We start from the raw sequence: 19821 nt of genomic DNA, 5'->3' as shown, positions 1-19821 counted from the left end.
TTCCCAGTTGCCAAATATCGTAATGTAGTGATTACTTTAATTTATATATTAAATTATAAATTATTATATAATCTATAGCATCTTATTAACTCGCTGTCATCCATTGTCTGCTACACATTTCTTCTGCCTCTTCGTCTCTCTGCCATTTTCTCCTCTGCTAAAGAAACTCTTTAGCCTCTTAAAAGTCCTCGTCTGTGCTCCTAACAAGTTTGACCTTAAGACCTCTTTTAAGGGTTAAGATGCTTTCTGAATTACTTTTTCTATACTAGGATTTTTTGTTTAATTCTAAGAGTAAACAGCCACATTTCTAAGAATTTTCTTAGAATTTTGTCACTAGGAGCTACTTTTTGCATTATGACTCTTTATGAATACGGGCCCAGGGATTTTTTCCAAAATAACCACTATATGGAGTCAAGATATATTTTTGTTGTTGATATGGACTTCATTGACGAGAGTAATATTCACTGTGAAGCTTACACTGTGATGTACCTGAGAGAAAACAGAGATGACCATCTGATTTTCACCAGTACGAACAAAGTATTTTAAAGTTTGTTCTTTTACAAAACATCACAGTTATATATGACATGATAATAAGGCCTGAAGTTAGGAAGAACATTTTAAGGAAAATATAATTATATTTTCATAATGATTTTTTCGTTCTCAAATCTTGTCTGTGGTGTAAAAACACCCCTGGCCAAATGGGGTGCATCTCTTCCCATTTTGATAATTACTGTAGTTACCATGTTCTGAACATCACATCCTTTCTTTTGTTTCTAGATGTAATATATATATATATATATATATATATATATATATATATATATATATATATATATATATATATATATATTTATATATATATATATATATAGGTGGTTGAATAAAAAATATTTGGACATTATTTATAAAAAAATTACCTCAAGTTAGCACCAGCAAGCTTGTTAGCTAGACAGTTAGCATCAGCTAACAATATTTACTTATTTTCAGTACGGTTATGAATAAACATTCATGTCTGTCTACTTGTCTTGTTAATCCAAACAATATAACGTTACTGTTGATAAACAATATAAAAACAGACGTCACATAGGACATGGTAGCATTTTAATAAAACTGTTAATATTACGGCAGCAAGGTATTTGAACATGCACGAGTTATTTTATATAATCTGTGTTAGTTTAATGTGTGTATGTGTTTTTTTTTTTATCTAAAACACAGAGACGCTGATTGATGTGTCTGCATCGTCTGCACTCTAGCATTTCAGTGGGCTTAAACAGATCACTCTTTACAGCGGATTTAGTTCCCAAAACAAACGGACAATTTTGACCTAAATATGATTTTCAGTTACAATAATTAATCCTAAATTTCGACATTAATAACTTACTTTTAGCAACATCAGACGCACGCGCGCTCACAAGATCTCCCGGTTCTTACTGACTCGCACTAAACGGTTCATTTGAATCAGTGAGTGGTCGACTCCAGAACAGCTGCAATCGGATCATTCTAATTCGTAAACGAATCGTTTGTTGCGATTCGCGATCCGATTTAAAAGTATATTTTGAAAAGACTCAGTTCGTTCATGATGAATCAGACACCGCTTCTGCGTGTCGGAGCACGTGATATATTATAGGAAGTAACGATATGTTTTATGAAATGTAGTGAAGTAAAAAGTACGATTTTATGCTTTGGAATGTAGTGAAGTAAAAGTAAAAGTTACGCGAAATAAAACTACTCCAGTAAAGTACAGATACTTGAAAAATGTACTTAAGTACAGTAACGAAGTAAAGCTACTCCGTTACTGTCCACCACTGCTACGTGGCAAACAAGTTACCAGTAGGTTCAGTAGATTGTCAGAAAACAAACAAGACCCAGCATTCATGATATGCACGCTCTTAAGGCTGTGCAATTGGGCAATTAGTTGAAAGGGGTGTGTTCAAAAAAATAGCAGTGTCTACCTTTGACTGTACAAACTCAAAACTATTTTGTACAAACATTTTTTTTTCTGGGATTTAGCAATCCTGTGAATCACTAAACTGATATTTAGTTGTATGACCACAGTTTTTTAAAACTGCTTGACATCTGTGTGGCATGGAGTCTACCAACTTGTGGCACCTCTCAGCTGTTATTCCACTCCATGATTCTTTAACAACATTCCACAATTCATTCACATTTCTTGGTTTTGCTTCAGAAACAGCATTTTTGATATCACCCCACAAGTTCTCAATTGGATTAAGGTCTGGAGATTGGGCTGGCCACTCCATAACATTAATTTTGTTGGTTTGGAACCAAGACTTTGCCCGTTTACTAGTGTGTTTTGGGTCATTGTCTTGTTGAAACAACCATTTCAAGGGCATGTCCTCTTCAGCATAGGGCAACATGACCTCTTCAAGTATTTTAACATATGCAAACTGATCCATGATCCCTGGTATGCGATAAATAGGCCCAACACCACAGTAGGAGAAACATGCCCATATCATGATGCTTGCACCTCCATGCTTCACTGTCTTCACTGTGTACTGTGGCTTGAATTCAGAGTTTGGGGGTCGTCTCACAAACTGCCTGTGGCCCTTGGACCCAAAAAGAACAATTTTACTCTCATCAGTCCACAATATGTTCCTCCATTTCTCTTTAGGCCAGTTGATGTGTTCTTTGGCAAATTGTAACCTCTTCTGCACATGCCTTTTTTTTAACAGAGGGACTTTGCGGGGGATTCTTGAAAATAGATTAGCTTCACACAGACGTCTTCTAACTGTCACAGTACTTACAGGTAACTCCAGACTGTCTTTGATCATCCTAGAGGTGATCATTGGCTGAGCCTTTGCCATTCTGGTTATTCTTCTATCCATTTTGATGGTTGTCTTCCGTTTTCTTCCACGTCTCTCTGGTTTTGCTCTCCATTTTAAGGCATTGGAGATCATTTTAGCTGAACAGCCTATCATTTTTTGCACCTCTTTATAGGTTTTCCCCTCTCTAATCAACTTTTTAATCAAAGTACGCTGTTCTTCTGAACAATGTCTTGAACGACCCATTTTCCTCAGCTTTCAAATGCATGTTCAACAAGTGTTGGCTTCATCCTTAAATAGGGGCCACCTGATTCACACCTGTTTCTTCACAAAATTGATGACCTCAGTGATTGAATGCCACACTGCTATTTTTTTGAACACACCCCTTTCAACTAATTCAACTAATTGCCCAATTGCACAGCCTTAAGAGCGTGCATATCATGAATGCTGGGTCTCATTTGTTTTCTGACAATCTACTGAACCTACTGGTAACTTGTTTGCCACGTAGCAATAAAAAAATATACGAAAAACCTTGATTATTCTGGTTAGTCACATTGTACTGCTATTATTTTGAACAATACTGTATATATATATATATATATATATATATATATATATATATATATATATATATATATATATATATATATATATATATATATATATACACACATCATAAAATAATTAATTATGAAAATTATTTACTGATTTAGATGGTAACGTATTAACTGATTAAATAAATGTGATAACATTTAATTAAATAAATTATAAAAAATATGCAATAAATTATACATTCTTAATTAAATTATATATTATTATGAATAAGAATTAGGAATAAAATTTATTTTGATAAAAAATACTGCAAAACAGTAATAATTTTGAAACATTACCATTTAAAATAACAGTTTTCAATTTAAATATATTTTCAAAAGTAATTTATATCATATGACTCTTCAGAAATCATTGTAATATGCTGATTTGCTGCTCAATTAACAATTCTTATTATTGTCAATGTTGAAAACATTCAACATTGAACATAATACACACAAATAAACATGAAGGGAATTTTATCTAATATATTTAATATATAATTTTCAATCACAACTACAAATTCAGTTTGTACGTTGTCACATACATGAAAATGCATCATAAAAAAAAAAAAAAAAAAAAACTTTATTATACAACTTTTTGTCCATTACATTATTTTCGATGTGAATTGTTAAATATCAATGATATTCATTTGCTGTCACAAGTATCTGAACTGTCTGGTTTTGCACCATGCTTGATGACCACATGATTTCAAGACTTGAGCCACCCACAGAATGAACCCGACCTAGTTCTGTGGAGGAAATGGGGGAGGTCTGGGTACATTTTCCCCTGCAACAAGCACGCCAGTACCCCTGAAGTCAGCACCTGTGTTCTAAAAGAAGCCCAGGCAACAGGAGACCCAGGGCCAGAGATGAGGCTTACTCTGAAACCCTACACTCCGCACCCTTTTAACAGCATTAAACCACCACAAATAGCCAGCAGCATTGCTTTTCTCAGTAATAGTACCATGCATGCTCAACAATTACTGTTTCCTGTGGCTGCAAATGACAGTAACAAATTAGACATTTGCATCTACATCATCACAGAGGATTACAACATGTGCCATCAGTAATAACCACAGGTCATTATACACCTGTCGGTGAAGATATTTTTTGCTTCTAAAGCTAACAATATGCCCTAATTTCCACATAATCCTAAATTGTAAACTGTTTAAATGAACATCGGGTTAAAAACAGAATCCATTGAAGAATATTAAAATATAAATATGAAACCCCGCCATGATCAGTTGTTATTTTCAGTAGCTAATCCCATGGAAGCTATGAAACAATTGTAAGGGTGTGTCTTTAATGCACTACGGAAACAATAGCGACCAAGTGTTCACTGGGGTCAATGGTAAAATAGAGAACGAGAGAGAGAGAGAGAGAGAGAGAGAGAGAATGCTCAGTGTTTGAAGAGAACGTAAGCTCCAAATCTGACCGCTCTGTTTATTTTTAACACTGGCAGTCAAATTGGGCCCCACGGTGCTAATAACTTTGTTCCTCTCTGTCACTAGCATTTGGCCAGCAGCATCCCAGTTTATTCTAAGAGGCCATATAGCTCTCTCTTTTTCCGGAGGCTGACATATAGTTTTTCAGGCAGTGAAATTCAAACAGCTGATTCCCAGGACACAGATGCACAGCACAGGACTTGAAGTTGCCAGCTATAATCTTTTTTACAGTTCTACTCCATAGCACAGAAACAATGATATTTTGTTGTGTTGAATGGAGCTTGGTAATGATTTACCAATTTATGATTCTTATGGCTATAGATAGTCCCAATTGACATTAGGTGTTTTTTTTTTCTTTGCACTTAACAAATTTTTACAATACTGTTGTTTAAGCTGCATTGCAAAACACTTTTGCTGTTATTGAGGTAGGATAAGGTTATGAACAGTTCTGGTAGAAATTTATTTTAATTTTTTTTTTATATTTCAAAACATATATACTGAAGAAATGCATTGTGTCAAATTATTAATATAAATCTAAAGAAATAGTAATAAAAGACACTTAATATGCAAACAGAAGCATGGTCAATGTTCAAACAATAATGCTATAAACACTGGTTAAATTCCCAGGGAAATCAATGACTGATTAAAAAAATGTATTATCTTGAATGCATTGTAGGTTGCTTTGGATAAAAACATCTGCCAAATGAATAAATGAAATTTGGGTCCTTGGGTTCTGTTTTCCAGATTGTTATAACTCATAAATGATTTGGTTTCTTGAAACACTGGAATATTATCTGTTTAATCTAGATAAGTAAAGTATTGGTTTAGATGAATGACAAATATGATGTTTAAAAGAGACACAGGGACATTTTAGACCAACTGGGAAAATATAAATGCAGTTTCATTCAAAGGAAGATGATCAAATTTATATACTTATAAAGATCCAAAAAAGATTCTATTACTATTTACTCACACTCACGTTGCCCCAATGTACATGAAATTCGTCCTTCTGTCAAACATAAAACAAGACATTATGAAAATATTTCTCTCTATATATATCTCTAAATATCTTAAAAGTCACTGGGGTCACAATGACTTTCAGTGTATGGACAAAACACTTAAAATATTCAACAAAATATCTTCACCGAATGTCTTGTAATGAAGAAGAAATTAATTCATTCATTTTTGGAACGGGTAAATGCTGACGGAAATGCAGATTTATGAATGCATGTGTGTGTGTGTACTGGTATTCACTATATTATGGGAACAAATGTCCCCACGTGGATAGTAATTGCCAGAAAATGTTGACCTTGTGGGAACATTGTTAGAAAATATAGTTTGCACAGTATAAAAACCATTACACCATTACAAATGTGTGTGTGTGTGTGTGTGTGTTCGCGTGTGTGTGTGTGTGTGTGTGTGTGTGTTCGCGTGTGTATGATAGACATGTGATTTCTTGTGTAATGTGAAAGTCATCAACACACATTTAAAAGTAGATCTGGTTAAGGCACTATAATTCTTCAGCTTTAAAAGTGTTGTCCTTCCTTAGGTATGACAGTTGCTCCCGCTGAGGTTGACACAGCTGTCTGTGAGAGTATGGTGCTGTGCTGTGAAGGATGGGAATAGAAAAGGTCAAAGGACACAGTAGATGTCAAAACAGGTGCTAGCAACTGAGAGGTAAACAGCTTATTCCCTGCCCTGCAAAGTTACTCAAAATGACTCTTTAAATAAAGATCAATCATTTTGTATGATATTTTTCTAGTGGTAAGTCATTATCACATTTGATGTGAGAAGCATTTCTGTGATTTGCTGTGAATTATAAAATCTGACTAGATGTTAAACACTTTCCCATGTATTTTTTTCGGTCACAAGTAGTCTACAGTTTTAGTAAATGAAGGCTAGATATTATTAAACAGCAGACCAAATGGTCATATAGCAGGAAATGCACCTCTGACCCCATCCTGTCTCTACTTAAAAGACCCACATGAAACAGATTGGGTGTCAAAAAGAGATATGTGTTAGTTAAACTGGTGTCAGCAATCTCACTGAAAAGTGGGGGGTTCAGGGTAAAGTTGAGGTAACTAGGTCAAAACTCACACAATCACACCGACAGTCAAATGAACAAAGGATTACAGGTGTGTGAAAATCATGGATTATACATTCAAGACAATTCACTGCAGCCTGAAGCTGAGACATGCAGCAATAAAAAGTAATACACTATGATTGTGGTATCACATCAGTGTTAAGAAAATAAATCACAATACGTTATCAAATGGTCTGCATCTTCATTATTCTGGGTTTCAGGGGTGTCTGAAGCAACCTGATGTCTGATCCTTCACATGCACATAAAGACAAACACAAAAGTAAACATGAATTTATATAGTACAGAACATAATTGTTAATATTTGTATTGAGTATCACTGACTTAAAAACATTCTTTAAATATATGAACAATCTGTCAACCCAAGGCTGAGGTTTTACAGTTCTTATTGTCATGTGACTTTTCCAAAGATGTGATGTCAGTGCAGGTCGAAGGTCATAGGTCACATCTGTTTCTTTCAGCTTAATGTAAAAGAAACCTCATCAAATGTCTTTGCTATTCTTAAAGTTCATTCTTATTACCTAAGGCAAGTTGTCACATTGGACAATATCTCTAACTTTAAATATTTTTTTTCCATAGTATCGCAAGGAAATTGGTTGCTTTATACATTATATATTTTAACAGACATAATAGCCAATATTTTGTATCACCAAAACAAGAAAAGTGCATTCGACCCCTCTATTAAAATGTGTTTAAACAAACATAATTACCATTTTTATTATTCAAGGTTCAGTTTGTGTTGTTAAAAACGTTAGCTAATTATCAGCTATTGTGTTGGCTTCAACTGGTTAGTTGAAATAGTAGGATTTTGATGAGACTTGTACGATCTGTAACTTCCTATTGTTTACTTCCGGACAAGATGGCGGCGCCCACGTAACCGACAGCACGGAGTACGCTCAGTTTAGATATTAAGCTATATTCTTCCTGAGAAATTAATTTGAAAACCAATTTAAACACCAGCTGAACTATCTTAAGTCCTTTTCGGTCGATTGCCTACACTGTATTGATTTATTTATTTCGTTGCTCCGCGCATTGATGACCTTAACTGCAGCTGTGACATGTTAATGAGCATTCATGTGTGTTTAGGTCCGCTGGTTAATGTTTAAATTCTGATCAGATGGAACCGGAGCCAAATCACGGGGAAATATAATACAGTTAATTCTTGTATTAACGTCAAAAGGCGGCAGCATAGCAGACATGCGGTGTGTGAAGGCACTGCAGCTCACCCTTGCGGTCGTCAAACCAGATGCTGTGGCCCATCCGCTCATTCTGGAGGTGAGATCACACGGGCCTGCCCATGGCTATAAATAAATAAAGACAAATTCAACGCAGTTCGTGGTGTCTACATTACATACATCACGTGGATACACTATTTTTGAGACCCCCTGACATTAGCAAATGAAATTCAGTAGTGGGGCTAGGACTTGTTAAAATGGCTATATCTTTGTAACTATGAGATTTTGATAAAGCCAAATGACAAGTAATGTGTGTTTTCTCTGAGAGGTGATTTATTTCTGCTATTTATTAGTTTATGCATGGAATGCAGATTCTTAAAGGGGTAGATGAAAATTAAAATTATGTTATTATTTAAATAAAGCTAGTTAAAAACCTTTATGACTTGATTTCCATCTGTGAAATACATAACAAGATATTTGGGAGAATGTTCCAGTTTTGCCAACCATTGTTTGTCATTGTATGGACAAAAAAAAAAAAAAGACATTTCTTATCATATATTATTTTATGTTCTATGTTAGAATTCAGGTTAAGACATGAGGGTGAGTAAAGAATGACACAATTTTGATTTAAGTTCATTATTATTGAAAGAATGAAATAATTATTAAATTGAAATATTATAAGTATTCTTGACAGACGCATGACAGATGATGAGGATATTGAAAGACAATGGCATATGATGTATATGCAGGCGAATATATTTTTATGTAAGTTTAGTTTCTGTTCAGAAGAAGAGGTGAAGGTGTCACTTTTTAAAGCATATTGTACAACACGTTATACTGCTCATCTGTGGTTCAACTAAAGAACATCTAGTTTGCAGAAGCTGCAGGTAGCTTATAATGATGCAATGAGAATTTTACTAAAGAGACCTAGATGGCATAGTGCAAGTTAAATGTTTGTGAGTGCTAGAGTAATCACTTTTAAAGCACTTTTATGAAATCTTATGTATAGATTTATCTGCCAGCTAAATAATTAAAAAAATGAGATTATTGTGGGTCTATCAAACATAAGGGTTAGTACTACACAGTATCAGTCAAAGCTGTGGAGACATTGGTATTGTTGCATTTTGAAACTTCTTATTGTGTGTGGTAGATGCTGTAGGTTGTATATGTTGTCCTATTTTCTTGTTGTTGTTGTTTTTTTTTTATTAGAACCTTGAGTCTAATATTGATTATTCATATAAATCAACAAGTTTCAGGGGTTACTTCCAGTAAAGATTTTTAGGTAAAAGAATTTTGGCTGACAAAAAGGTTCTGACTTACTCTATACCCATCCTGATGAACATTACCCTTTTAACGAAGAAAGATGTCTTGTAACTCAAAATATGTGGAGGCTTAAAACGATATAATTTGTCTTTATTATCAAAATGAGCCAGCGTCTTGCCTGATTTAATTTCCGCTGTCTGTCACTTCAAAGAGATAAAGGTGCCTTTAATTAGCAACAATTTCCTCATGTAGCGTGGTTTGAAAACTGAAGCCATTTTAAATATAATGTTCGTGTTTTCATTAGAGTGAGATGTACTTTCATCACTCAGTCTGTAACCTTGTTCTTTCTGGAGAACAAATCTCTTTGTCGTCTTGTTGCAGAGGACAAACATGAAACAAAAAGACCTACATCAAAACCGCAAGAGGCTTCCATTAGCATAGCAACACATTTTTACTGACAATAAGTTTCGGTTTTGAGAGATGCAGATGGGCATAGAAAACATATATAATATTGATATAATATTTATTTTAATTTCAGGCTCTTCATCAGAAGATTCTTGAAAACTTCATTATAGTCAGGAAGAAGGATCTGATGTGGAGAACAGAAGAGTCAGAAAGGTTTTATGCTGAACATGCAGGTAGAAAAGCATCTTTCTTCCTATAATATCCTCTGCATGAATGAAAGGGGTCTGTGTTTGTAACAGATTGAACGGTTGAGTATATGTGTGGGTGGGTGTCAGTGTGATGCATGATTTTAAACAGGGTGAGTCATAGTAAAGGCTTCACACAACCTGGAGTTATAAAGTTGACACAGCATGTGGAGAGAGAACATGTTACTCACTCTCAGCTTCTCATATCCTGCATCCAAAGAAAAGCAGCTGCCTCGCATTCATATGTCTGTATTATATATGCAAAAGCCTTTTCAGACCATATTAACAGATTGCAACAAAAATCTGCTGCATAAACCACATCACCCTCGTTGGCTTATTTCCAATTGATCAAAAGTTAAATCAAAGATAAAAGATATGCAACAATTTATTTTTTGTTGTTTTTATTTTTACAGGACGTTTTTTCTATCAAAGACTGGTTGAATTCATGTCAAGGTAAATGTTTATTGTAATTTCCCCACAAATCAAAAAGTGTTTATATATATATATATATATATATATATATATATATATATATATATATATGAAGGAGACAGTATCAGGTTTATATGTACACATATATTTTTATATACAGAATTGTGGTCATTTGTATGTATGAATTAAATAATTTGTAGCTGTAAGCTATTGATCTGTCTAGCTATCTTTTGACTTTATATGTATGTGAGTGTGTGTGTGTGTGTGTGTGTGTCATTGGTATAATGTTTATTTATTTATTTATTTTTTTATGTCAATATAGTTTATAAATTAACAGGATTCCTCCCTTTAAAGCGCGTTGAGTGTCCAATAACAGAAAAGAGCTATATAAGTGTAATGAATTATACATTTTTTTAAGATTTATTTTTCATTGATTTACATCAAAATTAATTAAAATGAGAAAATCTATAATATTAGTACTGTCAAACTATCAATCATGATTAATAGCATTCAAAACAAGTTTTTGTTTACATAATATATTTATGTGTACTGTGTTTATTTTATTATGTATATATAATTACACATTTGGAAAATATTTACATGTATATACATTTATATATATATATATATATATTATTATTTTTTTATATATATTATATTATATATATATTATATTTTATACTATATATATATATTTTTTTTTATATACACTGTATTTATACGAAATAAATATACACTGTTCACAGTGTCCGCAGCATAAATGGCTGCCCACTGCTCCTGGTGTGTGTTCACAGTGTGTGTGTGTGTGTGTTCACTGCTCTGTGTGTGTGCACTTTGGATGGGTTAAATGTAGAGCACGAATTCTGAGTATGGGTCACCATACTTGGCTGAATGTCAAGTCACTTTCACATTCATATATAATGTAAACAAAAACGTTTATTTTGGATGCGAATAATCATTTGACGGAACTAATATATATATTTATATTTATTTAGTTAATGCCTATTTTAATTCAACCAAACTTTTATTTCAGGTAACAAAATGTTTTTATGCTTTTAGGTTTATGTTATATAATGACCATTCTACTACAACATTCTTGCATGATTTGCTTGGTTCAGATCTTCAGTTGTTTTTGGGTCACAGTTTTATGTGAATTCTGTTCAATCCCGTTTCATCTGTTCAGTTGCACGTGGCTTCAGACGTTGAGAATTCATTATGTGTGTACATCATTAACATTTCAGCTATTTCATGATAACGTTCCTGGTAAAACCTGTTCATGGTTCCTGGAGGAACAACTGCTGTACAAATTCTTGAAACTGAAGTCAAAGGATAACCATGTAAACCCTTGTAGCTTCACGAGCTAATTATCCTACAGGTACACAGACACGTTTCATCAAAGGCAGTTAAATCACTGCATTAAGAAAGAATGGATGCATTTTATTTAGCTTTTTGTTCTACTTATTAATATTAATATACTCTAGCATTCAAAACTTTAGGGTCAGTAAGATTCAGATTTGCCCATGTGACACTGAAGAGTAATGGGCTGCTGAAAATTCAGCTTTACCACCGCAGAAATAAACTACATTTAAAAATCATGAAAAGAGAAATACAATATTACCGTTTTTTTATTTATTTTTTGTTCATTAAATACAGCCTCGGTGAACAAGACTTCTTTTAAAAACATTTAAAAATGTTACTGACCCAAAACTTTTAAGTGGTAGTGTAATATAAATGAATGTAAAACTACAGATGCTGTACCACTGCACTTCCCCTCGAAAGGAATAATTAATGCAGATATATGATCTCTCATCTGTGGAGAGGGACATCAATGCTGGTTGTTAATGTAGCGGTTGATCCAGTTCAGACAGTGAGGTCCATGTTACCATGGCACCCTGTCCTCAGAACATGTCTTTGTGTGTGAAAGATAAAACATTAGCGCAGCGCTCGAACTGACCCATGTCTTTTATTCTAAGTCAGAGTCATTTGAAAATAAGCAGCTGATTATTCCTAAGCTTTTAGTTCCATTTTTGTTCCAGCAGAGCCTCTAAGGCAGTATTGCTCATATTTTGTGACTTAAGGCTTGTTTGTACAATTAACATCATAAACGAAAAAAATAAATAAATCCAATTTTGCTTTTAGATTCAATTTTATTTATCTATCTAAGCGCGAACATGAGGTTGTCACAGCTCTCTGTGTAATCCTGCTGTTTACTTGTATTCCCACAACAGTGGCCCAATGAGAGCGTACATCCTTGCCAGGGAAGATGCTATCTCTCACTGGAGGGGGATGATGGGTCCAACAAAAGTGTTTAGAGCTCGCTTCACTTCACCAGACACCCTGCGCGGCCAATATGGGCTGACTGACACCAGAAACACTACTCATGGTTCAGGTGGAGAAACACTTTTCAAAACTGAACTGTTAAAGAGAAAGTTCACTCTACAATGAAAATGTGCTAAAACTGTACTCATCCTCAGGCCATCCAAGATGTAGATCAGTTTTTGTCTTCATCACAACTGATTTGGAGAAATTGAGCATTAGTTCACTTGCTCACCAATGGATCATCTGCAGTAAATGGGTGCCGTCAGAATGAGAGCCCAAACAGCTGATAAAAACCTCACAATAATAAATTTTTTTGTTATTTTTTTTAAACAAATCCGTCATTAAGGTGTTTTAACTTTAAACTCTTGCTTCAGGACAAAATGCAAGTTCTTTAGCCAAAATAACGCTTTGTCCAGTACAGAAGCAACAGTTTAAAGTTCAAAACATCTCAATGATAGATTTGTTTCTTACAAACACGCAGCTTTTCACCTCTTTAAGATGTTAATTAATGTACTTGCGTTGATTACTTCTGGATTACTGTGATGATTTTATCAGCTGTTTGGACTCTCTTTCTGAAGGCACCCATTCACTGCAGGGGATCCACCAATGAGCAATTGATGTAATGCTACGTTTCTCCAAATCTGTTCTGATGTAGAAACTCCTCATATATACACTCAGAAACACATCATATATACCGTATTTTCCAGACTATAAGTCGCACTTCTTTTCATAGTTTGGGTGGTTCTGCCACTTATAGTCAGGTGCGACTTATTTATCAAAATTAATTTGACATGAACCAAGAGAAAACATTTTCTTCTACAGCCACGAGAGGGCGCTCTATGCTGCTCATTGCTCCTGTAACTTAAATGTGTTATGTTAACAAACCGGGCATGTGTTCAGCCTGTTGTTCTGTGTATTATTGTGTAACGCTAGCTGAATAACTTGCCTCTTCAGATGACCAATATCTGTTTTTGTTCTTGGATTTTGGTAAATAAATTAAGTTAATATTTCAGTTAACGTTTTCAGTTGTTCTCATTTAATGTTTTCAGGGGTAGACTACAGGAGCACTGAGCAGCATAGAGCGCCCTCTCGCGGCTGTAGACGGTAATGTTTTCTCTTGGTTCTGGATTCTAAATAAATATGATTTATAGTCCAGTGCGACTTATATCTATTTTTTTCCTCGACATGACGTATTTTTGGACTGATGCGACTTATACTTTGGTGCGACTTATAGTCCGAAAATTACGAAATATAGATTCTTCGATTCTAAATTTTCAGCATTTTCTTATTTTCTTTCTTTCAGATTCAACTGAATCTGCCAAGAGAGAGATTTCATTTTTCTTTCCAGAGTTCAATGCAGAAGAGTGGATGTTGAGGGAAGAGGAATGTTTTAGATTGGGACTTGCTGAATATAATAAGAAGAAACAAATTCATACTCTCCAGGACGCATGATGCTCCCTGGTCTGATGGTACTTTTACAGTGCTACAGTAAATAAATGTGACTTTCACCAGATGCTCCAGCATTTGATTTTTCTCTGCATGGCCATGTTACTCTTTTGTGAACAAAAAGTATCTCTACCACAGCTCTGCCAACATGATTATATTCATTTGTGAGAAAAAAAATAATTTAAACATTTACTTTCAACCATGTTATTCTCTAGATTAGCGAATAAGGTTAAATTAATTAACATTAGTTATTTCATTAGGTATCAGAAACTAACAATGAACAATACATTTTTAAGTGAATGTCAATTTATTGTTATTCATTGTTACTTCAGTTTGTTTTAATGCATTACTCAAAAAATATTTAGGCCTATATATATATATATTTTTTTATAATTGCATATAAAATGTTCCTCTATTTCGTTTAGACAATTGTATTATTAATAAACCTAATATGATGCATATCTATCAGTCATGCATAAATGAAACAGGAATGTTATTTATCTAATATTATATAAAATAATTATTAAACCAAATATGTTTTAAATGTGCAATCACTAGGTTTATAAATTAATCATCACTCAATTAAGTTATTAAGAACATACAGTTCAACTAATCGAATCTTGCTTGTTGCACAACTAGCCAGATTTAAACCATGTTCATACTTTTAAACTGATTCTATTTGTTTTCAAAATCAACCTATTTAATGGCGATTTTTTTAAAGAATTTGAAAATATGACTTAAAATAAAATAGATTCAAATTCTAATAAACTATGCAGAGTACACCTAATGTTATTTAAAAATTAATAATAAAGTAAAAAAAACATATTAGTAGAAATTAACATTGATCTATATTAATAATACTGTAAATACGTTGTTAATTTTTACTTCATAATACCTAACAAATTAATGTTCATATACAAAACCTTATTGTAAAATGTTAATTAAGAGAGTGAAGCAACATAAAGATTAGGAGACAGTAATAGTTATGTGCTTCCAGTAGATATTTTATAACTCAACAATAAACATCATCTTTCAGTGTGTAAAGCAATGATATACTGCAATAACAAACAAAACAGTGCTGCTTCATATATTCTTGCACTACCTTTCGCAGCAGTGTTAGCTTGCTACAGAAACTGTAATTAGGTTTTTGTACCCCAAAAAGCTGAAGGCAACAACAGTGTTATAGTAAGGGCCCTGTTTTTTTTTAGATCCAAGATGAAAATTAAAGCAGTACATCGACATCAAGCTTTCTTTTATTTCTGGGACAAACATGTTGTTGGTATGTTTTTAAACTATTTTAAGTATCATTTTTACACTTTTCACAAAATCATTGGTTGCCCTTCCTGACCAATCCTGTGCTTTCAGTGTATGTACAGTAGATGCTTTTACTAAGATTCTTTTCGTTGGCATCAGAAAAAAAAACAATACATTTTGACAAAGACATTACAGAGAAAAGATGTACATAAAAATACATATTATTAAATAGGTCAAGTGTAACTGAATAATGAATACAACATTTAACTGACCCTTGAAACCTGTTAATGGCAGCACTGATGAACGTCTTCATTTAGGTCATCCCTGCTTCTTCTTTGGTCCATGACATCTTCAACAAGGCTTTCCAGAAATCCAGGATACAGTCTTCTTGAGGTCTTGGGTGAACACCTCATTGAGGCATTGAGTCAACTGCTGCGTCCATCAAACCATCCACCGGTTTCATGACCTCATAGGTGGTTTGTGAAGTTTCCTTGATCTTCCCGCTCTTGTCCACCTGCCGGATGCTTTGAGTCACAGTGATGGTCACTTGCTTGGTGGACATCCGGCTGTCCTGCCATTTGGTCTAATGAAGATAACAATGAAAGATTTTAAGACATGATTGTTGGCAAATGTTTTCAACATTTTATTACAGTTTACAGTATAGATTAATACGATTTCTGGAAATCTATCACATTTCTCAGATGAATGAACAAAAGGTTAATAAATAGTGGATGCGTTTGAGGATTATTATTATTAGCAAAAACTAAAACCATAGAAAAACACTTTTGTACAAAAATGTACAATAGCTTACATTTCTGGAAAAAAAAAAAATCAGCTATGTAATGTATTTCAGCTAGTTTTCAATGCAAATGTTTTGTACTAAAATAACAGACTAAAGCTGAAATAATAATAAAAAAAATCTAAAGCTGGTTTTCATGTGCATCAATATACTTTTATAGTTTAAAAGTTCATAAATGTATTACAGCCCACTTTAGTAAAATGAACAATAATGCTAAATAAAAATTTTTGTAAAGTGAGTCAAAAGAAACACATTTCTGGTGAGGTGTAGATAAAGCCATACATAAGACAAAGGTCAGAAACACTGATGTAGTTTACAGTGTCTTGTTCACACATGCTGCCAAATAGAAAGCATTATATTCAATTAAAAAATACCTACTATTTCCTCAGTTCGTAGCACGCTTCTCCTTTGCACTGTGGTAGCAGAAGAAGACAGCACTTCCTGTTCTTGAGAAGAGAGGATTGCAGGGGTGCTGCCAGGTTTCATGTCATTCAGACCCACCTCAGACATGGCAGAACACACTTTCAGATACGCCTGAGCTGGAGAAGGCAGACCATCATCAAACAGATCTGTACCCAGAAAAAAAAATATGAAAGTTATTCATTCTCTTTCACAAAATCTCTGCATCGGTGACCGTATCAGAAACATTTCAGGTATGAGTGTATGTACAGAATAAATTTAAATGAATAATTAAATTCATATCTATCTATCTATCTATCTATCTATCTATCTATCTATCTATCTATCTATCTATCTATCAGTAGACAGTATTTCTTTAATTATTATATTATGCTGTATATGAACTTAAATACATTTAAAATATTAAAAAATTATATATTAAATAATAAAAATGTACATACATTGATATATGTATGATTCATGAATTATACACTATTAGTCAAAAGTTTTAAAAGATGTCTCGTTACAAATAAAATTAAAATAAAAAAATAATAAAAACCTAATACTGTGAAAAACAACCTTATATTTACTATTGCATACTATATTTATATATTTATATACTATATTTGCTAATACAATAATTATTTTTAAATGTAACCCTCATATTTTAAAACATTTACCCACTATAGCTGCCCTAAGTGCCACAATTCTGCCCAAAAGTGGTAAGCAGTGCTTATTGTGTTCATCCTTGCTCATACTGTTGTACCGAAGTACTAAAGGGATGTAACCATCACCATGGCAACAAGAGGCCTACTTGAGTGAATTGCTCACCAACAGCAGGCTCGCAACACTTTCCCTGTCCTTCTGGGAAGGAAATGTCATTTGAAGAGTTTGTCAGGTAAAATCAGTGAACAGATATGTTCAGCTAATTAAATATGAAAACATTCCATTCAAAAGCTTTGACAAATTCAAATAAAGCCTTAAAATATGATCTCAATCCCTTCTCACCGAGGTTGGCGGTCTTCTCTGATGGGAAGCCCACCTCTGAAGAGTTTTCCGAGTGGATGCTCTGGATGGAGGACAGGGGTAGGTCTGTGTCCGTACTGGTCAGCCAGGTGGACTCTGTCTCTTTGGTCCAGCTTTCCATATATCTGGGCTCCAACACATCTGTCCTGGAGCCTCCACAGCCCATGATGTCAAAAACAAATCCACACCTACACAGCCTTGGATTCTAGGTCCATTACAACACCTCCCGAAGAGCAAAGGAAATATAGATGCTTGTCATATGGTGTTCACTGAGTGATGTCATTTATTATTTATGTTATGTCATTTAGTATGAACAACCCATATCAGCATCATTTTGATGTAAAACTCAAGTCTTCTACTGGTCAGGTGTCGGTCGAAAAGAAAGATCTGGGGCTGATTCTGTGGAAGAGAAATAACAGTCAGCCTATAATACAAGACTTGAGTGTGATTTAACATAATCATTTGATGTTAAAGTATTGGAAGGAAATGACTTAATATATGATTAATGTAGGATAAGTGTAAGCTCTTAAAATTACGCATTACACGTCATAACACAACCTTAATATGTGATATCATAATGACAAATAAGATGGATTGCCCCGTTTCCAATTTCTCTCGAGTAGTGCAGCACTCGTATTTATGTAAACAAAGACGAGTTTGAGATCTCCTGTGGTCCAAATAATAAAGAAGCCCTGAATTATCATTACAATAGATTTTAAATCCAGCGATGTGCATTTTATTATTTTTCTTGTCATGCAATCATTAAGCGATTGCTAAATGATTATAAGAGCGCATAGTTGTGTCGTATTTAGTCTACATTAGTGTCGCGGCACGCTGATCTAATATGCTACACATACATACAGTATATAGCAATGTGTTGAAAAGTAGCCTTCTTTACGTTAGTATAGTATGCAGTATGCAAAAAACGTATTGAGGCTATCAAATGTGCTGGGTGCCCTGCTTGTGGTCTTTCGCGCGAACGAAGATTGTTTTACATTACCTTAAGTCGACAGAGGAATCGGTGTCAGAACGGGTTTCTTCGGTACGTTCACTGTATTTTGTACAGTTTTCAAAACATAATTTACAAGATTCATAGAGGAGCTCTACCACGACGAAAAAAATCATACGCTGAGTGATGACACTCCCCCATCTCTCCCTCTCCCTCTCTTCTTCTCTCTCTCTCTCTAGATGTGAATGATGCTGACATACCCATCTCTTGTCTCGATTACGAGGTATTTATAATTATATAGTTCAAAATGAATGAATGCATCCCCTCCTGGTAAAGTGCAGTTCATGTGTTACAGCATTGTGATATTCATGTCTCCCTTCAGACTGAAGTCGTTCAGTTGTGTTTGTTTACTAAACACAAAAGTAATAGAGCTGTTCAGTCTGCAGTTCTATAATAAAGAACAAATTGCATGTTGTTGAGCCATGCGTTTCCTCGTGAAATTAGAAGGGTTTTGTAAACATCTGTTTGCTCTTTACTGTACAGCAAGGTCCATTCCATGAGAACTGATGACATTTCAATGAAATAGCAAAGAATCAGCATTTGATTCCATTTCTGAAAGATATGCATTTTAGATAATGGCAACTGCCCTCCTAATGTGATTCAGATGAAAAACTGCATGACTGTAATGTGCAACATATATATATACACAGTATAGACCAAAAGTTTGGACACACCTTCTCGTTCAAAGAGTTTTCTTTATTTTCATGACTATGAAAATTGTAGATTCACACTGAAGGCATCAAAACTATGAATTAACACATGTGGAATTATATACATAACAAAAAAGTGTGAAACAACTGAAAATATGTCATATTCTAGGTTCTTCAAAGTAGCCACCTTTTGCTTTGATTACTGCTTTGCACACTCTTGGCTTTCTCTTGATGAGCTTCAAGAGCTAGTCACCTGAAATGGTCTTCCATTAGTCTTGAAGGAGTTCCCCGAGAGATGCTTAGCACTTGTTGGCCCTTTTGCCTTCTGTCTGCGGTCCAGCTCACCCCTAAACCATCTCGATTGGGTTCAGGTCCGGTGACTGTGGGTCCAGGTCATCTGGCGCGGCACCCCATCACTCTCCTTCTTGGTCAAATAGCCCTTGATGCCTTCAGTGTGAATCTACAATTTTCATAGTCATGAAA

At 34.2% G+C, this 19821-nt stretch overlaps 2 protein-coding genes across 2 annotated transcripts; one reads left to right on the top strand and one right to left on the bottom strand.

The window, feature by feature from the left end:
* The first annotated feature begins 7764 nt into the window (after window positions 1-7764).
* On the top strand, window positions 7765-14268 carry nme6 (NME/NM23 nucleoside diphosphate kinase 6). Its single transcript, XM_052585543.1, has 5 exons — window positions 7765-8191; window positions 9893-9992; window positions 10418-10457; window positions 12665-12825; window positions 14059-14268. Exons 1-5 carry the CDS (start codon window positions 8114-8116, stop codon window positions 14205-14207), a joined length of 528 nt encoding a protein of 175 aa, XP_052441503.1. The 5' UTR covers window positions 7765-8113; the 3' UTR covers window positions 14208-14268.
* A 916-nt stretch (window positions 14269-15184) lies between these two features.
* baalcb (BAALC binder of MAP3K1 and KLF4 b) lies at window positions 15185-18836 on the bottom strand. The gene is made up of 4 exons (XM_052585542.1): window positions 18680-18836; window positions 17662-18078; window positions 16633-16823; window positions 15185-16038 (listed from the first exon to the last, which is right to left on the bottom strand). Exons 2-4 carry the CDS (start codon window positions 17843-17845, stop codon window positions 15865-15867), a joined length of 549 nt encoding a protein of 182 aa, XP_052441502.1. The 5' UTR covers window positions 17846-18078; window positions 18680-18836; the 3' UTR covers window positions 15185-15864.
* Window positions 18837-19821: the final 985 nt, after the last annotated feature.

This window comes from Carassius gibelio, chromosome B20 (assembly GCF_023724105.1).
Source record: "Carassius gibelio isolate Cgi1373 ecotype wild population from Czech Republic chromosome B20, carGib1.2-hapl.c, whole genome shotgun sequence".
Taxonomy (NCBI): domain Eukaryota; kingdom Metazoa; phylum Chordata; class Actinopteri; order Cypriniformes; family Cyprinidae; genus Carassius; species Carassius gibelio.
This window is presented reverse-complemented; position numbering and strand designations above follow the sequence as displayed.